The sequence below is a fragment of the Salmo salar genome, chromosome 02 (genome assembly GCF_965601325.2).
Source record: "Salmo salar chromosome 02, fSalSal1, whole genome shotgun sequence".
NCBI lineage: Eukaryota > Metazoa > Chordata > Actinopteri > Salmoniformes > Salmonidae > Salmo > Salmo salar.
In genome coordinates, this window is record NC_138292.1 from 8307501 (window position 1) to 8321357 (window position 13857).

General features: G+C 43.7%; 1 protein-coding gene across 1 annotated transcript in view; it reads left to right on the forward strand.

The window, feature by feature from the left end:
* The first annotated feature begins 666 nt into the window (after window positions 1-666).
* The window catches only part of LOC106574162 (protein naked cuticle homolog 2-like), an 89259-nt gene continuing 76068 nt past the window's right edge, over window positions 667-13857 (forward strand). Inside the window, exons 1-3 of the mRNA XM_082959589.1 lie at window positions 667-1023; window positions 1149-1175; window positions 1303-1394. Of these exons, the coding sequence (XP_082815715.1) occupies window positions 999-1023; window positions 1149-1175; window positions 1303-1394 (144 nt within the window). The 5' untranslated portion in view covers window positions 667-998. The remainder of the gene's footprint in view (window positions 1024-1148; window positions 1176-1302; window positions 1395-13857) is intronic.

Genomic DNA, 13857 nt, shown 5'->3' on the forward strand with positions numbered 1-13857 from the left:
CTATCCTATTGTACTGTATCTTAGTCTATGTATTACTCATCTCATATCTATATACTGTATTCTATCCTATTGTACTGTATCTTAGTCTATGTTTTACTCATCTCATATCTATATACTGTATTCTATCCTATTGTACTGTATCTTAGTCTATGTATTACTCATCTCATATCTATATACTGTATTCTATCCTATTGTACTGTATCTTAGTCTATGTATTACTCATCTCATATCTATATACTGTATTCTATCCTATTGTACTGTATCTTAGTCTATGTATTACTCATCTCATATCTATATACTGTATTCTATCCTATTGTACTGTATCTTAGTCTATGCCGCTTTGACATCGCTCGTCCAACTATTTATATATTCTTAATTCCATTCCTTTACTTTAGATGTGTATATTGTTGTGAAATTGTTAGATATTACTCTTAGATATTACAGCACTGTTAGAGCTAGAAACACAAGCACTTCGCTACACACGCAATAACATCTGCTAAACAGGTGTACATTTTCTGATTTGATTTGATTTGATTTTTATTGTTATACTGGAACAAAATCACCAGCAAAAGTAAATACCTGTTTGAAATCAGTCCAACAGGGGACGGTATTTAGCAGACACTTTGAGGGTGTAAAGCCCACAGCCATGTCTACTACTCAGATTGAGCTGAGCGCCTCCTGCTCTGCGCTACGCTACCGCCAGACGGACACACATTCTTCCATTCAGTCAGTCTGTTGGCTTGTCTGACGCTAAAGAGCAAGTCTACTATAGTCTCCCCTCTCTCGGGATTTGTTTTGAGAGAAACAGCGTTGTTTCTGTACAGCGAAAGAAAACATGTGTATATATTGGTCATTTTGAATGCGCTTGAGGAAAGTTACATTTGACTATTTTCTTGCAAAAACGCGGACACAATGTGACAATGTTGACCAGCAGACTGGGTTATCCATGACGGATTGGTAAAGAACTGTTCATTAATCAAGGAAAAAGTGACGTGGAAATGGGGAAACTTCAGTCCAAACATGGTAAGATATACCTCTTATAAACATTTGCATTTGAATATTCCATACTGATTAATCATTGATGAATATTTTGTTCAGATTGTAACGAATTTCTCATTTGAATTTCCATATTGTGCTGTGATCTAAAGCGGGCAAACGTAGAGAGAACCCCGAAGGTGAGAATATACCTCTATCAGCCTTTAGAAATAACGCATTAAACCTTGTGTTAAACCTTACATTATATTATTATCTACACACAAATTGGTATCATTGATATTAATAATAATTTCCCCCGGTTTCTAGGAGACAGTTTTGTTGTGAACGCTTTCCTCCGAAGAGCGATGGAAGAATGCGAGAGGTACAGCGCCTCAGATCACAAACTGAACAACATTCAGGTAAGAAACGAAACACTTGTATTTTACACCTTTAAAAAAAAAAAATCTATGCGCTTTCTTGGATAAATGATACAAAAAATATATAATTATAAGAATGTGGCTAATGATTATAATGATTTGGATACTGAAAATAATGCTAATAATGCTAATAATAATTCGATAATAGTCTATTATAATTAAAATACATTACTCTTTAACACAGGCTGAGAAGTTTGTATTTTCAAATTGCCCATATGAGATGGTCCATAGATGGTCTACAGTTGGGATCAGGTGTGATTACAAGGTCCTTCCCATGCAGCCCCAGGAGGACAAATCAATGAACTTCTTCATGATTCAGACATCATTTGGGGACTAGCGCTCTATAAAATGAAATTTATTGATATGAAAGATTTAATGCTCGAAATTAAGATTTATATCCAAAATCTCGAGGTTGTTTTCTAGCGTTTATTTTGTATGTTTGCAAGTCATGTTTTTCCCTCCTAGAAGCGTGTACAGATTCGGTAAAGCATGGCCTAAGAGTTGGTGACTGAAGGGGAAAGTTTGCAGTACTTCATTTAGAAAAGGACACAGACTGGGGTGTGGTCTCAGTCTGTCTGGCAGTTCCAGGTTGTCAGAAGTACAGTGCTGTATAATCCCTTTCCCTCTACCTGTAGATTAAATGCTCTCTCTACCACACACTAGCAGAAAAAAACTCATTGTGATCTATAGTCATTAAGTAAGCATTCAAAGGCCTTTGCAAAGACATGTTGATGTGTATGAAGTTGCAGGTTTGAGTTGTTGTTGTTTCTGTCATATCTGGCACTGGGACAACAGTGCTGTGGTTATTCCTCTAGCTGGGCTGCATGCTGGGGAGGTAACAGCCTGGCTGGGATGCATATTAGACAGGTTATAACACCCTGGCTTGGCTGCATATTGAAGAGGTTATAACAGCCTCGCTGGGCTGCATGCTGGGGAGGTAACAGCCTGGCTGGGATGCATATTAGACAGGTTATAACACCCTGGCTTGGCTGCATATTGAAGAGGTTATAACAGCCTCGCTGGGCTGCATGCTGGGGAGGTAACAGCCTGGCTGGGATGCATATTAGACAGGTTATAACATCCTGGCTTGGCTGCATATTGAAGAGGTTATAACAGCCTCGCTGGGCTGCATGCTGGGGAGGTAACAGCCTGGCTGGGATGCATATTAGACAGGTTATAACATCCTGGCTTGGCTGCATATTGAAGTGGTTATAACAGCCTCGCTGGGCTGCGTGCTGGGGAGGCTATAACAGCCTTAAAGGGGCAATTTGCAGTTGTTACCTCCATTTCTGGACTTATAAATGAATGATCTGTTCCCATTGATTCTTGAAGAATATAACTTATAAATGCCTCATGAGCTTAGTTCAACTGTCGTACCCCATCAGAATATCATGGATGGTCAGTCCTTGCATCCATATCTCTGTCTATGAATTCGAGAGTGGTTCAATTTCTCCAACTCCATCCCTCAGCTTTTTAGCAAAACCTTAGTGGGGAGTACACTTTGTTATTGTTTCAACTGCTGATTGCCGCTTTAAGCCCTCTGGGAGCTTTGGCTGTCTTATTCTCAATGCCTCCTATTATAGTCAGCCTAGCTCCCAGCAGGCAGCCTCCTCTCTCTCTCTCTCCATGGCAGCTCCCAGCAGGCAGCCTCCTCTCTCTCTCTCTCCATGGCAGCTCCCAGCAGGCAGCCTCCTCTCTCTCTCTCTCTCTCCATGGCAGCTCCCAGCAGGCAGCCTCCTCTCTCTCTCTCTCCATGGCAGCTCCCAGCAGGCAGCCTCCTCTCTCTCTCTCTCTCTCCATGGCAGCTCCCAGCGGGCAGCCTCCTCTCTCTCTCTCTCCATGGCAGCTCCCAGCAGGCAGCCTCCTCTCTCTCTCTCTCTCCATGGCAGCTCCCAGCGGGCAGCCTCCTCTCTCTCTCTCCATGGCAGCTCCCAGTAGGCAGCCTCCTCTCTCTCTCTCTCTCCATGGCAGCTCCCAGCGGGCAGCCTCCTCTCTCTCTCTCTCTCCATGGCAGCTCCCAGCGGGCAGCCTCCTCTCTCTCTCTCCATGGCAGCTCCCAGCGGGCAGCCTCCTCTCTCTCTCTCCATGGCAGCTCCCAGCAGGCAGCCTCCTCTCTCTCTCTCTCCATGGCAGCTCCCAGCAGGCAGCCTCCTCTCTCTCTCTCTCTCTCCATGGCAGCTCCCAGCGGGCAGCCTCCTCTCTCTCTCTCTCCATGGCAGCTCCCAGCAGGCAGCCTCCTCTCTCTCTCTCTCTCCATGGCAGCTCCCAGCGGGCAGCCTCCTCTCTCTCTCTCCATGGCAGCTCCCAGTAGGCAGCCTCCTCTCTCTCTCTCTCTCCATGGCAGCTCCCAGCGGGCAGCCTCCTCTCTCTCTCTCTCTCCATGGCAGCTCCCAGCGGGCAGCCTCCTCTCTCTCTCTCCATGGCAGCTCCCAGCGGGCAGCCTCCTCTCTCTCTCTCCATGGCAGCTCCCAGCAGGCAGCCTCCTCTCTCTCTCTCTCTCTCCATGGCAGCTCCCAGCGGGCAGCCTCCTCTTTCTCTCTCTCTCTCTCTCTCTCTCTCTCCATGGCAGCTCCCAGCGGGCAGCCTCCTCTCTCTCTCTCTCTCTCTCTCCATGGAAGCTCCCAGCGGGCAGCCTCCTCTCTCTCTCTCTCTCCATGGCAGCTCCCAGCAGGCAGCCTCCTCTCTCTCTCTCTCTCTCTCTCTCTCTCTCTCTCTCTCTCTCTCTCTCCATGGCAGCTCCCAGTGGGCAGCCTCCTCTCTCTCTCTCTCCATGGCAGCTCCCAGCAGGCAGCCTCCTCTCTCCCTCTCTCTCTCCATGGCAGCTCCCAGCGGGCAGCCTCCTCTCTCTCTCTCCATGGCAGCTCCCAGCAGGCAGCCTCCTCTCTCTCTCTCTCCATGGCAGCTCCCAGCGGGCAGCCTCCTCTCTCTCTCTCTCTCTCCATGGCAGCTCCCAGCGGGCAGCCTCCTCTCTCTCTCTCCATGGCAGCTCCCAGCGGGCAGCCTCCTCTCTCTCTCTCCATGGCAGCTCCCAGCGGGCAGCCTCCTCTCTCTCTCTCCATGGCAGCTCCCAGCAGGCAGCCTCCTCTCTCTCTCTCTCTCTCCATGGCAGCTCCCAGCGGGCAGCCTCCTCTCTCTCTCTCTCTCTCTCTCTCCATGGCAGCTCCCAGCGGGCAGCCTCCTCTCTCTCTCTCTCTCTCTCTCCATGGAAGCTCCCAGCGGGCAGCCTCCTCTCTCTCTCTCTCTCCATGGCAGCTCCCAGCAGGCAGCCTCCTCTCTCTCTCTCTCTCTCTCTCTCTCTCTCTCTCTCCATGGCAGCTCCCAGTGGGCAGCCTCCTCTCTCTCTCTCTCCATGGCAGCTCCCAGCAGGCAGCCTCCTCTCTCCCTCTCTCTCTCCATGGCAGCTCCCAGCGGGCAGCCTCCTCTCTCTCTCTCTCCATGGCAGCTCCCAGTGGGCAGCCTCCTCTCTCTCTCTCTCTCTCTCCATGGCAGCTCCCAGCGGACAGCCTCCTCTCTCTCTCTCTCTCTCTCTCTCTCTCTCTCTCTCCATGGCAGCTCCCAGCGGGCAGCCTCCTCTCTCTCTCTCTCTCTCTCTCTCCATGGCAGCTCCCAGCGGGCAGCCTCCTCTCTCTCTCTCCATGGCATAACGTTACATCACTTCAATTAGCATGTCATGTTGAGGGGTGTGACAGGGCAAAGAGCCTTCATACCAGGGCCCTGGTCAAAACTAGTACACTATATAGGGAATAGGGCTCTGGTCTAAAGTAGTGCACTATATAGGGAATAGGGTGCCATTTGGAACGGAACCATTCAGACAGGAATTGTGATCAGTTGGTTCAGTCAGAGGTAGTGACGTGGGTCCCGTTAAGGTGGGTGGCTGTACGGCTGTCATGTCTGTAATACTGCAGGAGTTATGGATCGTATCAGAGGGTTATTACCGCCCACTCTGGGCGTATTAAAAGACAACTTTCCTCCACTTCACAGGAATTCCTGCTCACACTCCTCCCTAAGGGTGAAAACCACCACAGACAGACAGACGCAGACACACACACACACACACACACACACACACACACACACACACACACACACACACACACACACACACACACACACACACACACACACACACACACACACACACACACACACACACACACACACACATACCACCAAACAGCTTATGCTGGGATGTTATTAGTCTTTAGGAGGTGGGCTGGTCTCACTCATATCATATCTTTGGTAAACAACAGGTGTAGACTAACAGTGAAATGCTGACTTTATTTTTTTATTTTTTATTTTACCTTTATTTAGCTAGGCAAGTCAGTTAAGAACAAATTCTTATTTTCAATGACGGCCTTGGAACAGTGGGTTAACTGCCTTGTTCAGGGCAGAACGACAGATTTTTATTATTTTCCAAGAATGCAGAGTTAAAGATAAAATAAAACATTGTGACAGTGAATAACAAATAAAAATAACACTAAAAATAACATGGCTATATACATGGAATAGAAAATAACATGGCTATCTATATACAGGAAGTAGAACATAACATGGCTATCTATATACAGGGAGTAGAAAATAACATGGCTATCTATATACAGGAAGTAGAAAATAACATGGCTATCTATATACAGGGAGTAGAAAATAACATGGCTATCTATATACAGGAAGTAGAAAATAACATGGTTATATACAGGGAGTAGAAAATAACATGGCTATATACAGGGAGTAGAAAATAACATGGCTATATACAGGGAGTAGAAAATAACATGGCTATATACAGGAAGTAGAAAATAACATGGCTATCTATATACAGGGAGTAGAAAATAACATGGCTATCTATATACAGGAAGTAGAAAATAACATGGCTATCTATATACAGGAAGTAGAAAATAACATGGCTATCTATATACAGGAAGTAGAAAATAACATGGTTATATACAGGGAGTAGAAAATAACATGGCTATATACAGGGAGTAGAAAATAACATGGCTATCTATATACAGGAAGTAGAAAATAACATGGCTATCTATATACAGGGAGTAGAAAATAACATGGCTATATACAGGAAGTAGAAAATAACATGGCTATCTATATACAGGGAGTAGAAAATAACATGGCTTTATACAGGAAGTAGAAAATAACATGGCTATATACAGGAAGTAGAAAATAACATGGCTATATACAGGAAGTAGAAAATAACATGGCTATCTATATACAGGGAATAGAAAATAACATGGCTATCTATATACAGGGAGTAGAAAATAACATGGCTATCTATATACAGGAAGTAGAAAATAACATGGCTATCTATATACAGGAAGTAGAAAATAACATGGCTATCTCTATACAGGGAGTAGAAAATAACATGGCTATATACAGGGAGTAGAAAATAACATGGCTATATACAGGAAGTAGAAAATAACATGGCTATCTATATACAGGGAGTAGAAAATAACATGGCTTTATACAGGAAGTAGAAAATAACATGGCTATATACAGGAAGTAGAAAATAACATGGCTATCTATATACAGGGAGTAGAAATAGCATGGCTATATACAGGGAGTAGAAAATAACATGGCTATCTATATACAGGGAGTAGAAAATAACATGGCTATATACAGGAAGTATAAAATAACATGGCTATATACAGGGAGTAGAAAATAACATGGCTATCTATATACAGGAAGTAGAAAATAACATGGCTATCTATATACAGGGAGTAGAAAATAACATGCTATATACAGGGAGTAGAAAATAACATGGCTTTATACAGGAAGTAGAAAATAACATGGCTATATACAGGGAGTAGAAAATAACATGGCTATCTATATACAGAGAGTAGAAAATAACATGGCTATCTATATACAGGAAGTAGAAAATAACATGGCTATCTATATACAGAGAGTAGAAAATAACATGGCTATCTATATACAGGAAGTAGAAAATAACATGGCTATCTATATACAGGGAGTAGAAAATAACATGGCTATCTATATACAGGAAGTAGAAAATAACATGGCTATATACAGGGAGTAGAAAATAACATGGCTATATACAGGGAGTAGAAAATAACATGGCTATCTATATACAGGAAGTAGAAAATAACATGGCTATATACAGGGAGTAGAAAATAACATGGCTATATACAGGGAGTAGAAAATAACATGGCTATCTATATACAGGGAGTAGAAAATAACATGGCTATATACAGGGAGTAGAAAATAACATGGCTATATACAGGGAGTAGAAAATAACATGGCTATATACAGGGAGTAGAAAATAACATGGCTATATACAGGGAGTAGAAAATAACATGGCTATCTATATACAGGGAGTAGAAAATAACATGGCTATCTATATACAGGGAGTAGAAAATAACATGGCTATATACAGGGAGTAGAAAATAACATGGCTATCTCTATACAGGGAGTAGAAAATGACATGGCTATATACACGGAGTAGGAAATAACATGGCTATATACAGGAAGTAGAAAATAACATGGCTATATACAGGGAGTAGAAAATAACATGGCTATATACAGGGAGTAGAAAATAACATGGCTATATACAGGGAGTAGAAAATAACATGGCTATCTATATACACGGAGTAGAAAATGACATGGCTATATACACGGAGTAGGAAATAACATGGCTATATACACGGAGTAGGAAATAACATGGCTATATACAGGGAGTACCAGTACTGGGTCGATGTGCAGGGGTACAAGGTAATTGAGGTAGTTATGTACTGTATGTAGGGGTAAAATGACTAGCAGCAGCGTATGAGTGTGAAAGTGTGTGTGAATGTGTGTGTGGTGTCAGTATGCATGTGTGTGCATGTTATGTGTGTATGGGAATATGGGGAAAGGGAAGGTAAAGGGGATATCTAGTCAGTTGCACAGCTGAATTCATTCAACCGAAATGTGTCTTCCGTTGAGGGAGAGGTTGTTGTCCTGGCACCACACTGTAAGGTCTCTGACCTTTTAATCTCATCTAGCCAACACTTGTTTTTCCTGTTGACTTTCAATTTGCTCTGTGTAGGGGGTGGATGAGTTGTGTGGACTTTTAATATATATATTTTTTCACCTTTATTTAACCAGGTAGGCAAGTTGAGAACAAGTTCTCATTTACAATTGTGACCTGGCCAAAATAAAGCAAAGCAGTTCGACACATACAACAACACAGAGTTACACATGGAGTAAAACAAACATACAGTCAATAATACAGTAGAAAAATAAGTCTATATACAATGTGAGCAAATGAGGTGAGATAAGGGAGGTAAAGGTAAAAATGGCCATGGTGACGAAGTAAATACAATATAGCAATTAAAACACTGGCATGGTAGATTTGTAGTGGAAGAAAGTGCAAAGTAGAAATAGAAATAATGGGGTGAAAGGAGCAAAATAAATAAATATAGTAGGGGAAGAGGTAGTTGTTTGGCTAAATTATAGATGGGCTATGTACAGGTGCAGTAATCTGTGAGCTGCTCTGACAGCTGGTGCTTAAAGCTAGTGAGGGAGATAAGTGTTTCCAGTTTCAGAGATTTTTGTAGTTCGTTCCAGTCATTGGCAGCAGAGAACTTGAAGGAGAGGCGGCCAAAGGAGGAATTGGCTTTGGGGGTGACCAGAGAGATATACCTGCTGGAGCGCATGCTACAGGTGGGTGCTGCTATGGTGACCAGCGAGCTGAGATAAGGGGGGACTTTACCTAGCAGGGTCTTGTAGATGACCTGGAGCCAGTTGGTTTGGCGACGGGTATGAAGCGAGGGCCAGCCAACGAGAGCGTACAGGTCGCAGTGGTGGGTAGTATATGGGGCTTTGGTGACAAAACAGATGGCACTGTGATAGACTGCATCCGATTTATTGAGTAGGTTATTGGAGGCTATTTTGTAAATGACATCGCCAAAGTCGAGGATCGGTAGGATGGTCAGTTTTACAAGGGTATGTTTGGCAGCATGAGTGAAGGGTGCTTTGTTGCAAAATAGGAAGCTAATTCTAGATTTAACTTTGGATTGGAGATGTTTGATGTGAGTCTGGAAGGAGATCTTACAGTCTAACCAGACACCTAGGTATTTGTAGTTGTCCACATATTCTAAGTCAGAGCCGTCCAGAGTAGTGATGCTGGACGGGCGGGCAGGTGCAGGCAGTGATCGATTGAATAGCATGCATTTAGTTTTACTTGTATTTAAGAGCAGTTGGAGGCCACGGAAGGAGAGCTGTATGGCATTGAAGCTCGTCTGGAGGGCTGTTAACACAGTGTCCAAAGAAGGGCCAGAAGTATACAGAATGTTGTCGTCTGCGTAGAGGTGGATCAGAGAATCACCCGCAGCAAGAGCGACATCATTGATGTATACAGAGAAGAGAGTCGGCCCAAGATTTGAACCCTGTGGCACCCCATAGAGACTACCAGAGGTCCGGACAACAGGACCTCCGATTTGACACACTGAACTCTATCAGTGAAGTAGTTGGTAAACCAGGCGAGACAATCATTTGAGAAACCAAGGCTATTGAGTCTGCCGATGAGGATGTGGTGATTGACAGAGATACAGAGGGATTAAATGCAATTTGGTTACTGCATAGGTATTGCATAGTACGGCATAGCTTGGTTAGTCTGGACATAGATCCATAGATCTCACACCTGCATATCAATGCTGCACTAAATTGTTGAATTTCTCAACACTGCTCTTTTTAAGGAGGTAGGGTGCCGTCTTCCAGTGTCTTTTTGGTTTATATTTTTGGTTGTACAACTGTCTGAGTTACTTTATTCATAAATCTAATTGGATTTGATCAGGGCCTGAAATTCAAATGGTTTCCATAGGTAGGTGCTGTGCCTGTCACCTCATATTCTGCATCACTGTTCTATACAACAAGGAACTAACTAACTAACTTCCTGTTTAAATTAATGACAGCATTAGACAGGAGTAGTACTCTGCACCCCCTTTGAAATGTTTATTTGCTTGAAATAAGAATATGATCTCACCTGGGGTTCCCATTTATATGGTGTTATTGTACTTCAAATACCCAGCCTTTCACTAGACTCTGTAGGATTAATACCCAGCCTTTCACTAGGCTCTGTAGGGTTAATACCCAGCCTTTCACTAGACTCTGTAGGATTAATACCCAGCCTTTCACTAGACTCTGTAGGATTAATACCCAGCCTTTCACTAGACTCTGTAGGATTAATACCCAGCCTTTCACTAGACTCTGTAGGGTTAATACCCAGCCTTTCACTAGACTCTGTAGGATTAATACCCAGCCTTTCACTAGACTCTGTAGGATTAATACCCAGCCTTTCACTAGGCTCTGTAGGGTTAATACCCAGCCTTTCACTAGACTCTGTAGGATTAATACCCAGCCTTTCACTAGGCTCTGTAGGATTAATACCCAGCCTTTCACTAGGCTGTAGGATTAATACCCAGCCTTTCACTAGACTCTGTAGGATTAATACCCAGCCTTTCACTAGACTCTGTAGGATTAATACCCAGCCTTTCACTAAACTCTGTAGGATTAATACCCAGCCTTTCACTAGACTCTGTAGGATTAATACCCAGCCTTTCACTAGACTCTGTAGGATTAATACCCAGCCTTTCACTAGACTCTGTAGGATTAATACCCAGCTTTTCACAAGGCTGTAGGGTTAATACCCAGCCTTTCACTAGACTCTGTAGGATTAATACCCAGCCTTTCACTAGACTCTGTAGGATTAATACCCAGCCTTTCACTAGACTCTGTAGGATTAATACCCAGCCTTTCACTAGGCTGTAGGATTAATACCCAACCTTTCACTAGGCTGTATGATTAATACCCAGCCTTTCACTAGACTCTGTAGGATTAATACCCAGCCTTTCACTAGGCTGTAGGATTAATATCCAACCTTTCACAAGGCTGTAGGATTAATACCCAGCCTTTCACTAGACTCTGTAGGATTAATACCCAGCCTTTCACTAGGCTGTATGATTAATACCCAACCTTTCACTAGGCTGTAGGGTTAATACCCAGCCTTTCACTAAACTCTGTAGGATTAATACCCAGCCTTTCACTAGGCTGTAGGATTAATACCCAGCCTTTCACTAGACTCTGTAGGATTAATACCCAGCCTTTCACAAGGCTGTAGGGTTAATACCCAGCCTTTCACTAGACTCTGTAGGATTAATACCCAGCCTTTCACTAGACTCTGTAGGATTAATACCCAACCTTTCACTAGGCTGTTGGATGTGTTGGTAGAGTACAGGGAAAATAATCACGTTGGAAGGTTGGAGCCCACACACTGTTTACATTAGTTACGCAATGACTCCTCTCACATTATTGGGTGTAGTTTTGTAGTTTTGTTTTTATTTGTAAGTAATGACAAAACAACAAAATGGAATCAGAGGTCTTGAAGGTTGGGCAACATTCCTTCCTGCTCCCTCTCCCCTCAGAGCCCCTCTCCCTCCATCCCCTAGGAGAGAGGGAGTAGAGGGATTGAGAAAGAGAGGGTAGAGGGGCTCCAGTGATATCAGAACCCTTTTATAACTCTGCTCAACTCTTTGAAGTTGAGGCCAGACTGCTAAGGAACCCCCCTCCCCAGCCTCCTAGCATCTCTGACAATGGGGAGGGGAGAGGGGAAGGGGAGAGCCAAACAACAAGCATTTGGCTAGCTAGCTAGCTTCAACAGACCTGGCTTGCTAGCTAGCTTTTACAAACCCATTCTAGAACCATGCGCCTTTTATCTGTCTGTCCGCCCGTCCGCCTGTCCGCCTGTCCGTCCGTATGTATGTATGTATGTATGTATGTATGTATGTATGTATGTATGTATGTATGTATGTATGTATGTATGTATGTATGTATGTATGTATGTATGTATGTATGTATGTATGTCTGCTGTCTTTCCCTCTCTCCCAAAGTCTCTCCCTCTGTCTGTCTGTCCCCCTGTCTGTCTGTCCCCCTGTCTGTCCCCCTGTCTGTCCCCCCGTCCGTCCGTCTGTCCGTCTGTCTGTCTGTCTGTCTGTCTGTCTGTCTGTCTGTCTGTCTGTCTGTCTGTCTGTCTGTCTGTCTGTCTGTCCCCCATAATAATAACAACTAATCAACCTGGTCAATCCAGTCTGATTGAACTATATGATCAAAATGTATATCTGGCCATGCTTCTGTTGAATCAGTGGATGGGTAGAAGAGGTGATTAGAAGAGAGGATGGTTCAGTGTTTATCCAACCATGCCTTTATTCATCTTGGTCATTTGTTCAGATGCTTGACTACGTGTGTAGTCTTTCTACGTCTGCAACAAGAGATGACGTCTCTATTGAATTCCTAAGGTTCTCCTTCCGGGTTGTTCAGTGTGCTCTCATTGACCATTTTGGCCTGATGATTTTATATTAACGTTTGACCACAACCACTGTAGCCATTGTAAGAAACACGCACAACTAAGATTGTTAATGCTATATTAATGCTATTAATGCTATAGATCATTTGTGTTTTGTTCATCAAACATACCTGGCTGAACCAGTAGTACAATCAGATGGAGTTGGTAAGGACAAACTGTATTCACTAGAGACAGGTATTCAGATTCAAAAACAGGAACTAGTATCTTTAATAATACTCCTGGTGGTTAAATCTAGTAAATGAACGACTTGTGATGTATCCATAAATAGTAAACAAGCTATTCATTAAGGGTTTACGACGGCAACACAAACACACAGGGCTAAGTGTTGATTCTGTAGTAGGGTACATGTCAGGGAGGGTTTTAGCTGGCTGGCTCTCAGCCCTAGAAACATAATCCTCCTCTCCTCCCAAGGCTTCAGTGAAGGGGAAGAAAGTGGATTGTGATGCAGCATGATGATTTGGTCCTATCTGGGAAATGCAGGCAGATGATATCTTGACGCTTCTTTGCAGGTGTTCAAGACAAGTCATACATTTCTAGGTACCTGGCATAACAGGGAAATAGCACTGGCCAGATCAAAGTGACAGGTAAATTTGAGAGCCAAGATAAGAGCAGTGACTGTGAGTGAGTACAGTAGACTGCCATTCAAAGCTACTCTCCCCACACTCTTTTTGTCTGTGTCCCAAATGGCACCCTATTCCCTTCATAGTGCACTACTTTTGACCAGAGCCCTATGGAAACCTGTAGTTATGCAGCTAGGTCTCTGTACATTCACTAACCCTGTAGTTATCCAGCTAGGTCTCTGTACATTGACCAGCCCTGTAGTTATCTAGCTAGGTCTCTGTACATTCACTAACCCTGTAGTTATCTAGCTAGGTCTCTGTACATTCACCAGCCCTGTAGTTATCTAGCTAGGTCTCTGTACATTCACTAACCCTGTAGTTATCTAGCTAGGTCTCTGTACATTCACTAACCCTGTAGTTATCCAGCTAGGTCTCTGTACATTCACTAACCCTGTAGTTATCCAGCTAGGTCTCTGTACATTCACTAACCCTGTAGTTATCCAGCTAGGTCTCTGTACATTCACTA